This window comes from Saccopteryx leptura, chromosome 1, assembly GCF_036850995.1.
Source record: "Saccopteryx leptura isolate mSacLep1 chromosome 1, mSacLep1_pri_phased_curated, whole genome shotgun sequence".
NCBI lineage: Eukaryota > Metazoa > Chordata > Mammalia > Chiroptera > Emballonuridae > Saccopteryx > Saccopteryx leptura.
Window position 1 is genome coordinate 16,969,412 of NC_089503.1, and position 19,982 is coordinate 16,989,393.

At 49.3% G+C, this 19,982-nt stretch overlaps 3 protein-coding genes and 1 non-coding gene across 7 annotated transcripts; 2 read left to right on the top strand and 2 right to left on the bottom strand.

Moving 5' to 3' along the window:
- Positions 1-939: 939 nt before the first annotated feature.
- On the bottom strand, positions 940-6,754 carry NDUFS3 (NADH:ubiquinone oxidoreductase core subunit S3). Its single transcript, XM_066361564.1, has 7 exons — positions 6,604-6,754; positions 6,429-6,494; positions 4,523-4,620; positions 4,162-4,311; positions 2,698-2,823; positions 2,444-2,563; positions 940-1,188 (listed from the first exon to the last, which is right to left on the bottom strand). Exons 1-7 carry the CDS (start codon positions 6,680-6,682, stop codon positions 1,021-1,023), a joined length of 807 nt encoding a protein of 268 aa, XP_066217661.1. The 5' UTR covers positions 6,683-6,754; the 3' UTR covers positions 940-1,020.
- Positions 4,784-4,859, top strand: TRNAD-GUC (transfer RNA aspartic acid (anticodon GUC)). Its single transcript has one exon. It is a non-coding gene; the product is annotated as a tRNA-Asp (tRNA).
- Positions 6,692-11,425, top strand: KBTBD4 (kelch repeat and BTB domain containing 4). 3 transcript variants are annotated; one of them, XM_066361561.1, is made up of 4 exons: positions 6,692-6,848; positions 7,766-8,383; positions 9,042-9,148; positions 9,619-11,425. In XM_066361561.1, the coding sequence occupies exons 1-4, from the start codon at positions 6,692-6,694 to the stop codon at positions 10,477-10,479; spliced, it is 1,743 nt and encodes a 580-aa protein (XP_066217658.1). In that variant the 3' UTR covers positions 10,480-11,425. The 3 variants fall into 3 exon arrangements, with proteins under 3 accessions (XP_066217658.1, XP_066217660.1, XP_066217659.1); XM_066361563.1 differs by having other exon boundaries at positions 6,819-6,953; XM_066361562.1 differs by having other exon boundaries at positions 6,823-6,928.
- Positions 11,426-12,281: 856 nt separating this feature from the next.
- On the bottom strand, positions 12,282-19,314 carry PTPMT1 (protein tyrosine phosphatase mitochondrial 1). 2 transcript variants are annotated; one of them, XM_066360515.1, is made up of 4 exons: positions 18,881-19,314; positions 18,705-18,785; positions 13,733-13,924; positions 12,282-12,460 (listed from the first exon to the last, which is right to left on the bottom strand). In XM_066360515.1, exons 1-4 carry the CDS (start codon positions 19,052-19,054, stop codon positions 12,302-12,304), a joined length of 606 nt encoding a protein of 201 aa, XP_066216612.1. In that variant the 5' UTR covers positions 19,055-19,314; the 3' UTR covers positions 12,282-12,301. The 2 variants fall into 2 exon arrangements, with proteins under 2 accessions (XP_066216612.1, XP_066216611.1); XM_066360514.1 differs by lacking the exon at positions 18,705-18,785 and having other exon boundaries at positions 18,881-19,201.
- Between the last annotated feature and the right edge of the window lie 668 nt (positions 19,315-19,982).

A 19,982-nucleotide genomic window follows, 5' to 3' on the forward strand; every position in this document is an offset into this window, starting at 1 on the left:
CAGGTTGCAGGGAGGAGGATGCTGAGTTCAAGACTCAAATATGAGCCTGACCAGGCGGTGGAGCAGTGGATAAAGTGTCCAACTGGGATGTGGAGACCCAGGTTCAAAACCCTGAGGTCACCAGCTTGAGCGCAGGCTCGTCTGGTTTGAAAAAGGCTCACCAGCCTGAGCCCAAGGTCGCAGGCTTGAGCAAGGGGTCATTCAGTCTGCTGTAGCCCCTCCTCCCCAGTCAAGGCACATATGAGAAAGCAATCAATGAACAACTAAAGTGCCACAAAGAAGAATTGATGCTTCTCAACTTTCTCCCTTACTGTCTGTCCCTATCTGTCCCTCTGTCTGTCACAAAAAAAAAAGACTCAAATATGAGCTGCGGGCCCTGGCTACGTAGCTCAGTTGGTTAGAGCACTGTTCCAAAACAAGGTTGGGGGTTTGATCCCTGGTCAGGGCACATACAGGAAGTAACCAATTAATGCACAACTAAGGGGGACATCAAATGAATGCTTCCCTGTCTCTCTAGAAGCAATGGAAAAAAAAATTAACAAAGAGCTTAGGCTCTTCCTGGTTCTGGTAGTTGACTCACAGACCCTATGGCTGTCTGGATGAAATGAGGGTGGGTAAGGGTTTCTGCACAGGCCCCTGGACCAATCAGCTACCACTAGACAAGGGGCTTTCTCCAGCAGTTGTTAAGACCCTTCCAGTTCTCAGGAGAGGCCATGCCACATGCATCCTGAGCCCTGTGCACTGTAAGAACTTGGAATTTCAGCTCCAGAATCCCTCTCTCAGAAATACCTCCTGGCCTGCAGGTCACCATGTCTGCAACTGCACTGTTTAGTCACATTAAAATAGACCCCCAGTTTGGTAGTCTCCTTGAGAGAAAAGCCCCTGCCTGCATCTCCCCTCTCCTGAGTCAAAGCTTCATGACAGTAAGCACACGGGAAGTGGTGAGTCTAAGGATTTTATTTACATGGATGCTCAATTATAGATAAGGTGCTTTCTAGGATCCATATGCCTTTCCTGGAGCTACTTGGTTTCGGGTTTCTTGTCTCCGGCTTCAAGCTTGAGGCTCTCAGGGGGCTGGCGATAGGCTGGGAAAGCCTCCCAAGGGCTATTCAGGTCAAACTTGCGGAACTCTTGAGCCAACTCTATTGGCTCAGCCACCACCCTCTTCACCTCGTCGTCATAGCGTAACTGCAGAAGAAGAAGGCAAGTTTGTGCACAGAAGCCTTGTTACAGTAAGCAGCCCACTTTTCCAAGGCCATGGGGGACTTCTCCAGCCCCTTGTCTGCTCTTGCCTCCTGTCGCAGGCTGTTTCAAGTCTCCGTCTTCATTTCTGTTCCTATCAACCACAGTCCAGAACAGCCTCTGCCCTGGGCCTGGCCATCACCCAGTCCGGCTCCCCTGCCCAAAATCCCATCACAGGCTGTGAGCTCCTTTTCCAGCAGAACTGAATTTGCTCACCCATTCATACACTTTTATAAGGTAATGGTAAGCATTTGCCAGGGTTAGGGAGCAAGGTCAGTCGCTAAAAAGAGTACACCTAAACTAGCAGGCACTCAAGTTCAGGCCTTGTGGCCTTGGCATTATGGTATCAAGATGCAAGGCAGTAAATGTGACATGGTTTTTTTTTTGTTATTGCTGGATCAGCTGGATAAGATCAAATAGGTGCTAGAATGAAGAGGCAAGCTAGATTAGAGGGACAGGAAGTGTGACAGAAAGGAAGAAGAGTGGGAAGTAACCGTGACCAGAAGTAGCTTGAGAAGAAAATGGGACCATGCAAAACACTAAGAAAACAGGAGCATCTGGGCACTAACAAGAAAGGCTGGACTGCCATTGTCTCAATAACCTAATACGTAACTGCTACAAAATCACTGGGTATGTGTATACAATAGACCATCTAACTGTTAATAAACCTGCAACACTTGGGTGGTAAAGCATCGCACTGAAATTCTTTATAAGGCCCTTACAGTCGCATGTTACTGGTCCTGCCTCTGGCCATTCTCAAAGGCTGAACTTTAGTGTCTTCTCTATCAGCTCCCTTCTCAGAGATCCAGGGCAGGGCGAAATGATACTCCACTTTCTGATCTTGGGAACAGACTAAGTGTGTCCTCATGGCTGGTCTGGTCATTAAAATGATCATTACAATAATGGCTAACATCAACTGAACATTTATAACATATTGATACTAGGCACTACACATACATCATTTAGCACACTGCAAATCTCATTGGTTAAATACTACTATTGTTCCCATTTTGCAGATGAGAAAACTGTGTCATAGAGAAGTAACTTGCTCCAGATTAAAAAAGGAGCTAGGATTTGAATCCAGAGCCAATGCTCTTAAACCACCACAATCCACAAACCCCATTTCCTGCCATGCCTGGGATCCCCCAGGTTCCAAGCCAGCGCCTCTCTGAGGCTACTAGCACAGTTCCAACGCTCCTACCTCGACGTAGCCAGATAGGGGGAAGTCTTTCCGGAAAGGATGTCCTTCAAAGCCATAGTCGGTCAGGATCCTTCTTAGGTCAGGGTGGTTAGCAAAGAAGACTCCAAACATATCCCAGATCTAGGAAAAAGAGGCCCTCAGACAACCAGTCCATCATGCCAACACATTGGGGAGGGGCTGTGCTGCACACAGCACTTTGAGCCAGTTCTGTAACTCTGGCCCAGAGGCAGGATCTACTGTGTCCAGTAACTCACCTCCCTCTCGTACCAGTTGGCTGCCTTATACACAGAGACTGCAGACTCAACAGGTGTCAACTCATCTGTATAGGTTTTCACACGGATCCGAGAGTTGAAGCGCAGAGAGAGCAGGTTGTAAACAATCTAGGGAGAACAGAGGGAATGGAGGACCAAGATGGCCACAGGCTGAAGAATCTGAGCCAGAAGTCCCTGAGGGGGGAACATCAATGATAAGGATACGGGGTGAATAAGGGTTCTACTTTGTGCACCTGCCTTCTATCTTGACGCTCAAACCTCAAGATCCTCCTATACTTACAACTACTTCCAAAGGCCTAAGGCAGAGTGACATGTGCTCAGCAGTCGGCATACTTGTCTTCGTTCATGCTATTCCCTTTGTCTGAGATGTCTCTCAACATCACCTCCCCCAACCCCAATCCTCACTGGGCTAATTCCTCATCATCTCTTCATCCATTAAGACTCAGCACAAGCCCTGGCCGGTGGCTCAGTAAATAGAGCATCAGTCCAGCACATGGATGCCCTAGGTTTGATTCCTGGTCAGGGCATACAGGATAAGCAACCATCTGCTTCTCTCTCCCCTCTTCCCCTTCTTTCCCTTTCCCCTCCCGCAGCCAGTGGCTCAGATGGTCCGAGGGTATCAGCCTCAGGTGCTAGGAATAGCTTGGTACTCAAGCATCGGCCTAAAGACAGGGGTTGCCAGGTGGATCCCAGTCGGGGCGCAGCAGGAGTCTGCTTCACTATCTCCCCTCCTCCCACCTTAAAAAAAAAACTCAGGACAAACATTCTCTCTCCTTTCAAAGAATTCTCCCAGACAGGGCTAAGTGGGCCTCCTGCATTCTTATAACATGTCTCTTACATCCCATATGTTATATATATTACTACAGCAAACTGTTTACGTGTCCTTCTTCCTCACTAGAGTGGGGGACTCTGGCCAACAGTGTATGATCAGTAAACATACTGAGAATTTGTATGCCAGCAACCTTTACTATCTCAATCCTCACAACCATCTTAAGAGGTAGGGACAATTTTATACTTATTCTGCATATAAGAAAATTAAAACTCAGAAAGGTTAAACAAAATGTTTGAAGTCGCACAGCCTACAGGTGGCCAGAATTCAAACTCAAGGGCTATCTGGTTCTGAGGCCCTAAACTACTTTGTTGAATTGTTTGACCCAACCTAAAACTAAGAAGACTATGTTTCCTATTGGTAGCTTTAACCTTAAAGCAGGGGTCTCAAACTCGCGGCCCGCCGAACAATTTTGTGCGGCCCGCAGACTGTTTTCAACTGCAGTGAGAAAAGTGTTGCATAACAGTTGCCTTTTGTAGACCTAGTGCGGCCCCCCGAACGGCTGTGATCTTGCTCTGCGGCCCACATGCTGAGTTGAGTTTGAGACCCCTGCCTTAAAGTGTTCTGTCCCCTTTCCTTCCATTACACCACAAACATTCTTAATTCTGCTGACTGACCTCAAAACGGTTCTGCCGGGTCGGGATATCCACTGCCGTCAAATCAGCCAAGGATTTGAACTGTGCGTTGGTGTGATCCCTGAGGAAAGTCAGCACTGGAATGACTCCATCAGGATGGATACAGATCTCTAACTCATTGTAGCAGGACACCTACAGACATGGCAGAGGAGGAGAGAGACAACAAAGAACTACCGAGGGAGCAGTTCACTTCAGCAATTCTCCTGATTTAAGGCAGAGAAAGAAGCCCAAGTTGGGATGGAGGAATCTGTAGTTTCTTTGATACCAGGCTACCCACTCTCATGTGACCTGAGAATACACTTCTTTCTAGGTCCAGATCACAAACAGCAATAGTGAATATTACCTGAACTTGTTGGACATACTTGGGCAGGATTTCAGCCACATACTCTCCAAAAGCAGAGAGCTGTTTGTGGGCCACATCATTCCGTGGTCTGACAGTGGCTGTAAGGAAAAGACATACTGGTATTTCACAAAGGAACGGCAAAGGTGGTAGCCAGCCCTGCATCAGTATGAGCTTATAAGGAGCTCGCTGTAAAACTTTGAAAAAGGTGGGGCTGGAGGTTTCCTCTTCCAGGGAATAGAAAGTGATAAAAACCTAGGGGAGGCCCTGGCCGGTTGGCTCAGTGGTAGAGCGTTGGCCTGTCATGCGGGAGTTCCGGGTTCGATTCCCAGCCAGGGCACACAGGAGAAGCACCCATCTGCTTCTCCACCCCTCCCCCTCTCCTTCCTCTCTGTCTCTCTCTTCCCCTCTCCCAGCCAAGGCTCCATTAGAGCAGTGTTTGCCCGGGCGCTGAGGATGGCTCTGTGGCCTCTGCCTCAGGCGCTAGAATGGCTTGATTGCAGCAGAGCGACGCCCCCTGGTGGGCGTGCCGGGTGGATCCCGGTAGGGCGCATGCGGGAGTCTGTCTGACTGCCTCCCTGTTTCCAACTTCAGAGAAATACAAAAAAAAAAAAAAAAAAAAAAACAGGAAAAAAAAACCTAGGGGAGCCTGACCAAGCAGTGGCGCAGTGGATAGAGCATCGGACTGGGATGTGGAGGACCCAGGTTTGAGACCCCGAGGTCACCAGCTTGAGCGCAGGCTCATCTGGTTTGAGCAAAGCTCACCAGCTTGGACCCAAGGTCGCTAGCTCAAGCAAGGTGTTACTCGGTCTGCTGTAGCCCCCGGTCAAGGCACATATGAGAAAGCAATCAATGAACAACTAAGATGTTGCAACGAAAAACTGATGATCCACGCTTCTCATCTCTCTCCGTTCCTGTCTGTCTGTCCCTCTCTCTGACTTTCTCTGTAAAAAAACAAAACAAAACAAAAAACCCTAGGGGAAATGGCACCTATACAGTCCACAAAGACTCTAATTACTGAAGCTGGTGTGCTTGTCTCTTCCTTCACAATGCCTGCAATTCTGCTAAAGCAGTGCAACATCTCAGCTTCCTTAACAGACTAAGAGCTCTTTAAGGGTGGGAACCAGAACATTTGCTTCTGTGTACTTCCTTAGCACAGGTTCATACTAGGCTCAAACTAAAAACTTCAAGGCTTAAGAGCCTTCACAGATTATTTAGTCACATGTACTTTTGCAGAGATAAAAAAAAAAGGGGGGGCTCAAAACAGGGAAATGCCAGGTCTCCTGACCCCTAGGTGGCTTATGTTAGCTGTAACATATCTCTACACATTCACTCAATCCTACATCACAGAGCACTCACACATAGGCTGCAAGGTAATGGTTGTCTTCTCTGCCTCTGGCAACAGGCCTGCTCTGTCACTTACTAGTGCTGTAACCCTGAGCAAGTTATTTCACTGGACTGTTTCCTAATCCATAGCATGAAAACTGTATTACGTCGTAAGATTGTTGTGAGGACTAAATAAGATCATTTAAAAAATAATAAAAACACTTCGCGGGTGCCTGGCACACAATAAGCACTCAATTAATGTGAGTTACTATTACAACAGGCTCTATATTGGCTCTGAGACCCAAGTGTTATGTTTCCTGCTCTCAAAGGGCTGACAGTTTAATCAGAGAAAAAGGGAATCATGGAAATGGACAAGGGGGCAATAAGAGCCGTAACAGAGAGGCGTAGGGACACACGGAGCGCACGATTCTAGAGTGAGGATCATTGCAGGCAGCTCTCCAAGGACAGGCAGATTTGCCAGGACGCAGGCAAAGGGCATCCCAGAGCAAGGACAAACATACGAAGAACGGAAAGTGGGGCCCCCGCCTCTAGTCCCTAGAAGGGCCGGGCCGCACATACTCACGGCGCGTGTCGGCCGCAGCGCTTTCTCTCCTCAACGGGAGCAACAGCACCGAGGGTCGCCCGGCTACTGCACGGAGACAAAAGGCACGGGAGCTTAGAGTGAGGCCTGAGGGGCTCCCGGCGCTGGTCGCGCCGTTGCTCCTGCCCCGGGCCTCATCTGGCTATCTCGTTCTCACCCCTGGGTAGCGCCACGGCCCCGGCCCCGGCCCCGGCCCCGACGAGCACCCGCCACCAAGCCCTCGCCACCGCCGCCATGCTTCCCGGATGCAGACCAAACACCGGAGACAAGATCCACAGGACACGGAGCCCCAAGGGCACGGACCGGAAGCGGAAGTGTTTATTATATTTTCTTCCGGGCGGCAGCGAGGCTGGAAGCAGAGGTTCCGGGTTCCGAGCTTCGGAATGAAAGGAGGGAACGCAGGTGAGAGAACGAGGCTAACAGGTGGGGAAACCGTGAGGTGAGCGTCGCCCTAGCTTGGTGTGGCAGAGGCTGGAGAGAAGGTGAGGACCCTAAAGAACCGTCCTCGTGAGCTCTGGGTTCTACGTTCCACAACCCACCCTGCTTCCTAAGCTAAGCTTTGACAAGGGCTGGCGGGCACTGGGGGGTGGGCGGTGAGAGAGAACGGTTTCCCTGGTGACCATTTCCCAGGCGACTCCAGGTGTTGCGGCGACACTGCACGTAGCAGTGTGCCCCCTAGTTCCCTGGACTGAGGACGACTGGGCTCTGTCTCGAGTTCTGGAATGGGACAGGGGAGTCATTAGGGCGAACGGGGGCAGTGCGGAGGAGAAGCTTAGAAAAGAGCAAATGCGGGGCTGACAAGACAAGCCTCATATGGGGAGGTCTGGCCTCTCTGCTTGTGTGTAGGGGTGGGTGAGTGGGGTGGGGGGTTCTACCTGGATACACCAGGACTTGGGGGTCTTTTTTCTCTGGTTCTCCTCTCTAGAGTCTTAACTAGTTTTATACCCAATAGTTATTTGGTCTGTAAGGCTCTTTGCTAGGCTTTTAAGATCATAAGCTTCCTCCAGTCCCTTGCTTTCATGCATTGACAAAAACACCAGGATTTTCGTTATATCACAGAAAGGAATATCCCACGTTTTCTCAGGGAATCACGAAGTAAGGCATTTTATTGACTTCATTAGGGGTAGGATGCCACTGCAGGAGAATGAACCCAGCTGTGGTTGAAGGGGAGCATCAGAGATATTATTGGCAGGGCCAGGTCTAAGGCCAGTCTAGGCCCACTTTGCTCTCTTTCCTTCTCCCTCTCTGAATTACACTGTGTAATTCATAGACTGTGGCTGTGAATTCCCCAGGTTACTGAGGGTCATGTTGCTTTGCAGACAGCTGGCAGAGACAGAAGTTGCCTACCATGGAATCACTGGAGGAGCCTGGAGCATCCATGGATGAGAACTACTTTGTGAACTACACTTTCAAAGATCGGTCACACTCAGGCCGTGTGGCTCAGGGCATTATGAAACTGTGTCTGGAGGAAGAGCTCTTTGCTGATGTCACCATTTCAGTGGAAGGCCGTGAGTTTCAGCTCCACCGGCTGGTCCTCTCAGCTCAGAGCTGCTTCTTTCGGTCCATGTTCACTTCCAACCTGAAGGAGGCCCACAACCGGGTAATTGTGCTGCAGGATGTTAGTGAGTCTGTTTTCCAGCTCCTGGTTGATTATATCTACCATGGGACTGTGAAACTTCGAGCTGAGGAGCTGCAGGAGATTTATGAGGTGTCAGACATGTATCAGCTGACATCTCTCTTTGAGGAATGTTCTCGGTTTTTGGCCCGCACAGTGCAGGTGGGGAACTGCCTTCAGGTGATGTGGCTGGCAGATCGGCACAGTGACCCTGAGCTCTACACTGCTGCCAAACACTGTGCTAAGGCCCACCTGGCCCAGCTGCAGGGCACAGAGGAGTTTCTCCACCTGCCCCAACATCTACTCACTGATATCATCTCCGGTAAGTTGAGGGAGAGGGCATATCATACCTAACTACTTGGGTATGATGTTCAGTGGGTGTTCTGTTTCAGGAGAAAGGAAACTTTAGGCTTCCTGGTGTTTACGGTATTATTGGTGGGAATTTAAATACCTTCTGAGAGAAAATGAGATTTTAGTATAGCTGCAGAGACAGAGTTCCTTTCAGGAAGACTCGAGGAAAATAAAAGCAGCACCGACCCACAGGAGGTAGGTAGTAAGGAAGTATTTGTATTTATGCTCTAATATCCCCTGTGCATAAGTGTTCTCATCTGTCCTATACTGTGCATGTACCTGTTACCACCTCAGTAAATTTATGATGGATGCATCAGGATTATCTAAAAAAAATTTTTTTATGTGATAGCCAACTTTAGGTAACAATCCTGACCCTGCAAGTGAGGTACAGCCATACTTTAGGTGTGGGCTCTGCAGCCTAGTAGGTTGCTTCCGTGCCAAATGGGAGTATATCAAACCGTTCATTTGATGAAAAGAAACAAGGCAATTTCTGATTTCCTCATACACAGACATACGTACATGGTGGTAGTCTAACAAAGTGTTTCATATCTTTAAAGCCCCTGGCTGTAAGTCATCGTTCCAGATGGTCAGGGTGCTACTGACCATGCCTTTCCTCTGGCTCTCGACAGATGGAGTTCCATGTTCCCAGAACCCAACAGAGGCAATAGAAGCCTGGATCAATTTTAATAAAGAGGAAAGAGAGGCTTTTGCAGAGTCACTCAGGACTAGCTTGAAGGTAAGGCAGCTTTCTTTAGGGTCAAGACACTGTAATAGCCATGCATCATACCTTCATACCTGTCAATTGGCCTGGCCTCTGTGATCGCTGGTGATTAAGTCTCTGTGGCTTGAAGCTGATAGGAGCCAAGGGAGGAGGAAGTATATGTGAGCACAAAAGCCACCAGCTTCTGAGTTCCAAAGCTCTCTGAGACAAGTACTTTCATCATTGCATTAACAATCCTAAGCACCCTTCGTCTGAATCACAAGCTCATGATAGTTTTAAAAAGCTGAACGGATGAGTGCAACAGATTCTCTGCCCCCGCATAAAATGCCTGACAGTGACTGGGAGAGTCAGGATGACACTGAAACTGGAGGGGAGTAGCTTAGAACAAAATACAAGCGTGTGGTCTGGGACCTTCAGGCTGTGTCTCAGCTGAGCCTTTGCCTAGAAACAATAGGTACCATTTATCATTTTCATTTTTCCAATAGGAAATTGGGGAGAATGTGCACATTTATTTGATCGGGAAAGAGTCATCTCGTACCCACTCACTGGCTGTGTCTTTGCACTGTGCGGAAGATGACTCCATCAGTGTAAGTGGCCAAAACAGCTTGTGCCACCAGATCACTGCAGCCTGCAAGCATGGTGGAGACTTGTACGTGGTGGGAGGGTCCATCCCACGGCGCATGTGGAAGTGTAACAATGCCACTGTGGACTGGGAGTGGTGTGCACCCTTGCCCCGTGACCGGCTCCAGCACACCCTGGTGTCTGTGCCTGGGAAAGATGCCATATATTCACTGGGTGGCAAGACACTGCAAGATTCCCTCTCCAATGCAGTTATCTACTACCGGGTAGGTGATAACGTCTGGACAGAGACAACGCAGCTAGAGGTGGCTGTGTCAGGGGCCGCTGGAGCCAACCTCAACGGGACCATCTACTTACTAGGGGGGGAGGAGAATGACCTGGACTTCTTTACCAAACCTTCTCGACTCATCCAGTGCTTTGATACAGAGACAGACAAATGCCATGTGAAGCCCTATGTGCTGCCCTTCGCAGGCCGCATGCACGCAGCCGTGCATAAGGACCTGGTGTTCATCGTGGCCGAAGGGGACTCCCTATTGTGCTACAATCCCCTACTAGACAGCTTTACCCGGCTTTGCCTTCCTGAGGCATGGAGCTCTGCCCCATCCCTCTGGAAGATTGCCAGCTGTAATGGGAGCATTTATGTTTTTCGGGACCGATATAAAAAGGGGGATGCCAACACCTACAAGCTTGACCCTGCCACTTCAACTATCACTGTCACCAGAGGCATTAAGGTGCTGCTTACTAATTTGCAGTTTGTTTTGGCCTAAGGCTGTGGGGGGGGGGCAGCTGACATTCGCCCTCCCCTTTTCCAGCACCTACCCACCCAAACCTGGAGTCCCTAAGGTCCCAGTTCAGAGTACTGTTATTTTTTGGCACATGTTCGAAAGGCAGCACTCCGCCTTTCCCTGAACCCATAGAGGCAGCCCGTGGGGGACTTTCTGGACTGCCGCTGCTCAGCTGGTGCTGGAACTGACGTCGGCCTGCTCTCTGCCACCCCTGGACCCCTGGTAACCCCGTGCCACACCGCAGGCTGCTTAGAGCACGCCTCTTCTCAGATCACGGCCTCCCCTCTTTACCTGATCACTGTTAAATAAGCACGCTGATCCCAGGAGAAAAGGGAAGATGTGCAGTCTTCCTTTTTCTCTGTAGCCTGCAATGTGGCTACTTGGTAACTTCACAGAGAAGGAGGCGTTAAGAGTTTCCCTTCAGGCTTTGATTGGGAGAATGGACAAAGCTGAAGGTGTCCTTCACCAGCAAGAGTCAACTCTAGAATTCCGGACATTCTATTGTTTTCTCATCTACCTGCTAGGAAATGTATACTTTGTTTTGATTTTTGGCTTACTCTAAGGAATAAGCCAGAAAAAAGTAATAAGGATTATTTCTGATTAATAACAGAAGCATTTTTCAAACTCAAATATATAAGGTCTCTACTCTTTACAAGTTCTAAGTCCAGTCAAGAGCTAGGAACTGTTCAAACAAATAAAAGTTTTTGAAGGGATATGTGTTTGTTTTGAATTCTGAAGGGGTGACTTCATAAGGGAAACTAATTACATGTGCACACATTTCTAAGTCAGCTGCAATCCTGATTAAATTCCCTGTCTCCTTTTTTAAGCATAGGATCACTGCTCCACAAGTGAGGGGCCAGGGCCAGTGAACTGAGATTCAGTGGCAAAGAGCTAGAGCTGAGTATTTCTCCCCTTTTCCTAGAGCAGCGGTTCTCAACCTGTGGGTCGCGACCCTGGCGGGGGTCGAACGACCAAAACACAGGGGTCGCCTAAAATAAATATGTATTTTCCGATGGCTTTAGGCGACCCCTGTGTTTTGGTCATTCGACCCCCGCCGGGGTCGCGACCCACAGGTTGAGAACCGCTGTCCTAGAGTGAAATGTCTTTGAGTTTATGGTGCTAAATATCATTAGGTACAATGTTAGGTGCACAATAGATTTCTTTAACCCTATTAAAAAAAAGTAAGACAGGCCCTGGCCGGTTGACTCAGTGGTAGAGCGTCAGCCTGGCGTGTGGGAGTCCTGGGTTCGATTCCCGGCCAGGGCACACAGGAGAAGCGCCCATCTGCTTCTCCACCCCTCCCCCTCTCCTTCCTCTCTGTCTCTCTCTTCCCCTCCCGCAGCCGAGGCTCCATTGGAGCAAAGTTGGCCCAGGCGCTGAGGATGGCTCCATGGCCTCTGCCTCAGGCGCTAGACTGGCTCTGGTCGCAACAGAGCAATGCCCCAGATGGGCAGAGCATCGCCCCCTGGTGGGCATGCCGGGTGGATCCCGGTTGGGTGCATGCAGGAGTCTGACTGCCTCCCCGTATCCAAATTCAGAAAAATACAAAAAAAATACCCCCCTAAAAAAAGACACCCTCATCCCTAAACCCACATCCCCATCCCCTGTGAATAGAAGCCGTGCTAAATCTTTCTAGCTGTATAACTGTTATTTCAGGGAAATGAAACCAAGACAAAGGGAGCAAAATTTTCTGTTACTTAGCACACTGTTATGTCAAGTCTGGGCTTAAACCCCACTGGTCCTGTTCAACTTTTTCATTCTGTTGCCAGGAAGGTTGTCTTAAGTTCTTTCTTATCCACATACTTTATTTCTTTGACATGTGATACGTCACATTCTTTGCTGCCTCTGCAGCAGTCTCCTTGTGGAATTCTTTGAGAACTTCCAACTGGCTGGGTCTGATGTAGATGTGTGACCGGATCTTGGTGATGGCTTCTACAGCCTCCTCTGGGCTACAGCTGTATACCTGAAGGACAGGGTTAGGAAATCAGCAAAGAAAGAAGCCTGTGTAAACTGTCTTTGACCTAATGACAGGTGCCAAAGGGCTCCCAGCATTTCATTTTTTAAAAAACTCCATTGTGGGGGAGTTAAAAACATGTTCCATATTATAAATGAGAGAACTTCAGCAATCCCAGATATTATAACCAGTCCCAACTTAATGCAACAGGCTAGGGGACAAGTCAGTCTTTCTCCCTAATTCTTGCTCTGCCAAACCCTGGCAAAAGAAGGTTGAACACGTGAGTTTAGATCCTAAATTCAAGCCTTCCTAGACCTACTAGATGTCCTCCCTGAGCTGGACCATTGGGTATAAGTTATCTGGAAAGAGTAGATGTTTTTATGCAACTTGTCACCATAGCTAGAAAAAGAGCACTTAAGTTTGACTGGGAGGGTTACCTTTGTGTCCTAAGGAAACTTACTGGTTTACAACTCAATACAACCAAGAAAATACAGATATCTAGCCTGCTGCTTCAATTCTCACTGGGCCCAAAATATCCTCCTGTGACCTGTGTCTAGCTAACAATCCTAATGATCAAAGCTTTAGTACTGTTAAATTATAAACTCACCAGTGCACAGTAACATAAACAAGGCCAGGCTGGTTATTTTTACATTTCTTTTTTCCTTAAACTACCCACATGACTTAGTGAATGCTCTGCAGGGGCCAGACAGGTAACAAAAATGAGCAAAGCAGGCAGCATATGACAGGGAATGACAAGAGTATTTGCTTCTGAATAGTTTAAAAAATATTCCACCTGCCGAGTATAACAAATTGGTAGGTAAAATTCCATAGGGTCCTGTTTCTAGAAACTAAGGTTTAGAACTCTAATGTTTAGTGATACTTGAAGAAATCTGAGTAGTATAGAGCTGAAAGTTATCGGCACTATTTCCAGTACTAGACTGCCTGATGTGCTATTTTTAACAAGCGTTTCTAGCCTTTAGCTGGTGTTAATATCCTTTGCAACTCCATTTTTTGAGTGTCTACACTATATCACGGTTTGACATAACTTTATAATACACTTAGTTTGAGGAAACAGCATCCGAGAGGGAAGCCACTTTAGCCTCAGGTCACATAGCTGGCAGGTGCTAAAGCCACAGGTCAGCCCATCTACAAAACTTTCCACCTCCCAACAGCCTGAAACCAGGGACATGGCTCCTCCTAGCAAGGTGGACCTGTAGACTAGGCTGCTTTAGTTCTGGAAATCTGCTGTAAATGAGACCAGTCCAGAAAGACGTTTCCTACCTGAATCAGATACGCTGCCACCATAGTGGCACTCCTGGAGCGCCCAGCCTTACAATGCACGTAGACACTCTGGCCCAGGGACTGGTACTTGAGAGCAAACTGAACTCCTCTCCGGAGGTTGGCCAAGGTCGGGACCCCAGTCATGTCTATTGTGCTGAGTCGCAGCTGCTCAATTCCGAGTTTCCTCCACTCCTGAAACCAGGGCCACCAGCACAAGAGAAGGAAAAAAGCCAGATGTTAGTAGTATGAAAACGGGTCCCCAAGAGACAGCAAAACGACAAGGAAGCTTCAGGGTTTACTACAATGTGAATATACTGTTTACTATTTTCTAAACAAGAAACTTCTTACAGAAATATTTTTTAAATGGCTGACCTACATGGTTAGTCTTTCATCAAATAGCTATGTTGCTGAGCTAGAATTTATGTCCAAAATTTAAAGTATTAAAGTGCCCTTTGGCTATTTTAACTGCAAAACATTAGCTGTATAAACTTCATCTATAGTCTGACCGGTGGTGGTAGTAGATAGAGCGTCAACCTGGAGGCTGAGGTCCCAGGTTTGAAACCCTGAGTTCGCCAGCTTAAGCGCGGGCTCATCCAGCTTGAGTGCAGAGTAGCTGGCTTGAGCGTGGATCATCAAAATGATCCCATGGTTGCTGGCTTGAGCAAGGGGTCACTGTCTCGGCTTGAGCCCCCCGGTCAGGGCACATATGAGAAAGCAATCAGCCTGACCAGGCGGTGGCGCAGTGGATAGAGTGTTGGACTGGGATGCAGAGGACCCAGGTTCGAGACCCTGAGGTTGCCAGCTTGAGCGCGGGCTCATCTGGTTTGAGCAAGAGCCCACCAGCTTGAACCCAAGGTCGCTGGCTCCAGCAAGGGGTTACTCGGTCTGCTGAAGGCCCACAGTCAAGGCACCTATGAGAAAGCAATCAATGAACAACTAAGGTGTTGCAACGCGCAATGAAAAACTAATGATTGATGATTCTCATCTCTCTCCGTTCCTGTCTGTCCCTGTCTATCCCTCTCTCTGACTCACTCTCTGTCTCTGTGAAAAATAAATAAATTTAAAAAAAGCAATCAGTGAACAACTAAAAATGAAACAACTATGAGTTGATACTTCTCATCTCCCTTCCTGTTTCTCTCTAAAAAGATTAAAAATAAAATTCATCTACAAAAGTTGTGCAACTGTTTTTTTATTTTTTATTATTTTATTTATTTTTTTTTTAAAGATTTTATTTATTCATTATAGAGAGGGAGGAGAGAGAGAGAGAGAGAAGGGGGAGGAGCAAGAAGCATCAACTCCCATATGTGCCTTGACCAGGAAAGCCCAAGGTTTTTTTTGAACCGGCAACCTCAGCGTTTCCAGGTTGACGCTTTATCCACTGCGCCACCACAGGTCAGGCCTTGTTTTTTTATTATAATTTTGGTGCCTATACATGACCTAGCTTCACAGTTGGGTTACTACATTTTACAAGACCTTTTTATTTCTCTGTCCATAAATCTCCTCTTTTGTTACTTTTTTATTGAGAGGGTATGTGATAAAAAAAAAAAAAAAAAAAAAAAAAAAGGCCTGACCTGTGGTGGCACAGTGGGATAAAGCGTCGACCTGGAACACTGAGGTCTCTGGTTCGAAACCTTGGGCTTGCCTGGTCAAGGCACATATGGGAGTTGATGCTTCCTGCTCCTCCCCCTTCTCTCTCTCTCTCTCACTCCTCTCTCTCTAAAAAATCAATAAATAAAATATTAAAAAAAAATGTTATTTTAAAATTAAAACAATGGCCCTGGCCGGATAGCTTGTTGGCTGGAGCATTGTCCCAAAGTGCAGAGGTTGCCAGTTCCATCCGCGCTCGAGGCACATGCAGGAGCAGATCAATGTTCCTGTGTCTCTCCTCTCTCCCACTAAAATGAATAAATTTTTTAAAAAAGTATACACACACACTGCTATATATAGTTATATCATCATAAAAATGGTAATGCCTCACGTCCAGAAACCAAGCACTTTCTGTGGCTCTTGCTCCACAGGACTGACCACACTAAGGAACATTTACTATTCTGGCTAAATAGCTCTTGAGGCTTTGTGGCAAAATAATTTGGGAAATCCAAGGAACTGTTATCCATACCTTTGCCTAACTGGTGGTGGCTCAGTGGATAGAGCATTGACCTGGGGTACTGAGGTCCCAGATTCGAAACCCTAAGGTCAATGTCTTGAGCATGGGGTCATTGGCTGGGCTGGAGACCCCCAGTCAAGGCACATACGAGAAACAATGAACAACTAAACTGTCGCACCTAGAAGTTGATGCTTCTCATCTCTTTCTCTCTCCCCTATCGCCTACCGCCCCCTTGCTAAAAACAAAAACAAAAAACGTAGGCCATCACTAATCAATATATTTTCAATGTGAGTCACAATTTTTTTTTTTTTTTTTTTTTTTTTTCTGAAGCTGGAAACAGGGCAAGACAGTCAGACAGACTCCCGCATGCGCCCCACCTGCATCCACCTGGCACGCCCACCAAGGGGCGACGCTCTGCCCACCAGGGGGCGATGCTCTGCCCATCCTGGGCGTCGCCATGTTGCGACCAGAGCCACTCTAGCGCCTGAGGCAGAGGCCACAGAGCCATCCCCAGCGCCCGGGCCATCTCTGCTCCAATGGAGCCTTGGCTGCAGGAGGGGAAGAGAGAGACAGAGAGGAAGGAGGGGGGGGTGGAGAAGCAAATGGGCGCTTCTCCTGTGTGCCCTGGCCGGGAATCGAACCCGGGTCCTCCGCACGCTAGGCCGACATAAATATTTTTAAGGTTTAAAAAAATCTACAGGTTGAGATTACAGCATCTTCATCAGGCAATATTAGTACGGTAATCAAGAAAGATAATTGTGGTGCCTGACCTGTGGTGGCGCAGTGGATAAAGCGTCAACCTGGAAATGCTGAGGTCGCCGGTTCGAAACTCTGGGCTTGCCTGGTCAAGGCACATATGGGAGTTGATGCTTCCAGCTCCTCCCCACCTTCCTCTCTGTCTCTCTCTCCTCTCTCTCTCCCTCTCTGTCTCTCTCTCTCCCTTTCTCTCTCCTCTCTAAAATGAATAAAATAAAATAAAAATTAAAAAAAAAGACAGATAATTGTGTAGTGCTAATAGATGTCAAATACTATAAAGACAATGCAACATCTTTATATAAAATGGGGCAATGTCTAATAACCATTGTAAGAGTTACACAAACAGGTATTCACATTTAATGAAAATTGTATTTTAGGCTTGCCTGAACTTTGTTATGACAGTACTTCAGAATTCAACTATATCACTAACACATGAATAAGAATATCCTCAAATCAGAGGTAAATGAACCCGATGTGGTTTTCCAGTAGGTTGTTTTATGATAAATTTACTCCTGGCCCTGGCAGGTTGGCTCAGTGGTAGAGCGTCCGCCTGGCGTACAGGAATCCCGGGTTCGATTCCCGGCCAGGGCACACAGGAGAAGCACCCATCTGCTTCTCCACCCCTCCCCCTCTCCCTCCTCTCTGTCTCTCTCTTCCCCTCCCGCAGCCAAGGCTCCATTGGAGCAAAGTTTCCCCGGGCGCTGAGGATGGCTCTGTGGCCTCTGCCTCAGGCGCTAGAATGGCTCTGATTGCGGCAGAGGGATGCCCCAGATGGGCAGAGCATCGCCCCCTGGTGGGCATGCCGGAGTGAGTCTGACTGCCTCCCCCTTTCTGGCTTCGGAAAAATACAAAAATAAAAATAAAAAATTTACTCCTTTTGGGGGCAGCTTTTCTTAAAGAGTTTTTAGGGCCTTCATCTTGAATGCCTAAGGCAGATCCATACTTAGTGTTCACTTAGTGTTGAAGGAATGAAATCAAGCCAAAGAAAAGTCGTTCATTAATTTTTTATTTTAGATTTTATTTATTCATTTTTAGAGAGAGCGAGAGAGAAGGGGGAGGAGCAGGAAGCATCAACTCCCATATGTGCCTTGACCAGGCAAGCCCAGGGTTTTGAACCAGCGACCTTAGAGTTACAAGTCGATGCTTTATCTACTGCACCGAAGGTCAGGCTTTTAATTTTTTATTATTATTATTTTGGATTTTATTTATTCATTTTTAGAGAGAGGGGAGAGAAAGAGGGAAAGTTGTCTTTCAAATTTGGTTACTGAGTCGTAAATACTGAAATTAAGAATGCATTTGTGGCCCTGGCCAGGCCAGTTGGCTCAGTGGTAGAGCGTCGGCCTGGCGTGCGGCGGACCCGGGAACCCGGCCAGGGCACATAGGAGAAGCGCCCATTTGCTTCTCCACCCCCCCATCCCCCTTCCTCTCTGACTCTCTCTTCCCCCTCCCGCAGCCAAGGCTCCATTGGAGCAAAGATGGCCCGGGCGCTGCCCCAGGCGCTAGAGTGGCTCTGGTCTCGGCAGAGCGACGCCCCGGAGGGGCAGAGCATCGCCCCCTGGTGGGCAGAGCGGCGCCGGGTGGATCCCGGTCGGGCGCATGCGGGAGTCTGTCTCACTGTCTCTCCCCGTTTCCAGCTTCAAAAAAAAAAAACACACAAAAGAATGCATTTGTGCCTGACCTGTGATGGCACAGTGGATAGAGCGTATCCCTGGAACGCTGAGGTTGCCGGGTTCGAGACCCCCGGTTTGCACAAGCAAGAAACAACTATGAATTGATGCTTCCCACTCTTGCAACCCCCGCCTTTCTCTGTCTCTCTCTCCCCCTCTCTCTAAAATCAATAAATAAAATATTTTTTCAGAAAAGAAAATACATTTGTGCACAAAGGCGAAATCAGACTTTGGTAAATCTACTTATAAACGCTTTTCACAACAGTTTCTGTTTCACATTAGTTTCTGCCTTCAGTGGCAGCCATTTAAACGTAGAGGGCCAGGACCACCTCCTAAGGAGGCAAAAAGGCCGGGGTCACCCGTCTCCGGGTCACGGTCCCCGGCGCCGCCCATCCCCCAGCCACCGTGGGTTCTCCCCCGTCCGCCCGCGACCCTGGCCCCTCACCGTTGCGGAGTGGCACAGGAATCGGGTTTCATACTTCTCGTTCATGGTGATGACCCCGCGCACGTTCTCTACCTCGACCAGCTGCCGAGGTAAACAGGGGGCTCAGAACGGGCGGGAGGCCGGGGGCGCTCGCCCGCTCCCAGGCGCGGCGCGGCGCGGCCCTCCGCCCGGCTCACCTGGCGCGTCATGCTCCGCAGCGGCAGCGCGCCCAGCAGCACCGTGCGGTCGATGCGGTGGTACCAGTCGCGGTGCGCCGGGCCCTGCACCTTCCCGCGGAAGAGCGTGTACAGCAGCGTCGGGTAGAAGAGCACCCGGGCCAGGCCGGCCTCCAGCAGCGTGCCGGCCGCCATGCCGCCCCGCGCAGCCTGGCGCAGCCGCGGCCAGTCCGCCGCCGGGTTCGCGGGCGGTGGCCGCGAGGAGAGCCGGGAGGGCGATGAGCACCGGGGCTGCGAGTCGGCCGACGCCTCCCGCGAAGGCGACGCGGTCGGCGCGGGCCCCACGGGCGCCGAGACCTCCGGCCTGGCCCCCGGGGACCCCGTGCCGCACACGGAGGATCCCGGAGCCGCCAGCACCGACCTGGAGGAGGGGCCTCGGGCCTCGGGGGCGGGACCAGGCTCTGCTGGATGGGTGACAGAGCCCCGGCCGAGGGCGGGCGCGTCCCGGGCCAGCGGCCTGCGATGCCGCCGCGTGTCAGGCTGCGACCCATGCCTGTGGCTGGTAGCCTCCTCCCTCGGAAGGGAGCTGTGACCCTAAGGTGAGGGGCTCTGACCCCTGCGTGTGGCTGTGCGAGTCCGCCCACGTAGGCGGGACCCTGGCCTGGACCCTGTGGACCCGGGACACTCCCCGACCTGGCCAGAGGGACGGGACTCTGACCCCGGTGGGGGTGTGACCGCACCAAAGCCGAGACCAGGAACAGCCTTTATAGTGGGGGTAGGTAGCTCTCAAGTTGTAAGTAGAAGGGTTTTGAGCTTTTTCTTTTTTCTTTTTTTTAATTATTATTAAAAGACTTTATTCATTATAGAGAGGAGAGAGAGAGAGAGAGAGAGAGAGAGAGAGAGAGAGAGAAGGGGGGAGGAGCAGATAGCATCAACTCTCATATGTGCCTTGACCAGGCAAGCCCAGGGTTTTGAACTGGCAACCTCAGCATTTCCAGGTTGATGCTTTATCCACTGCGCCACCACAGGTCAGGCTTTTTCTTTTTTCTTTATGCTTATTTTACGAGGAAGGGAAAGAGAGGGAGCGACAGGAACATCAATCTGTTCCTGTATGTGCCCTGAC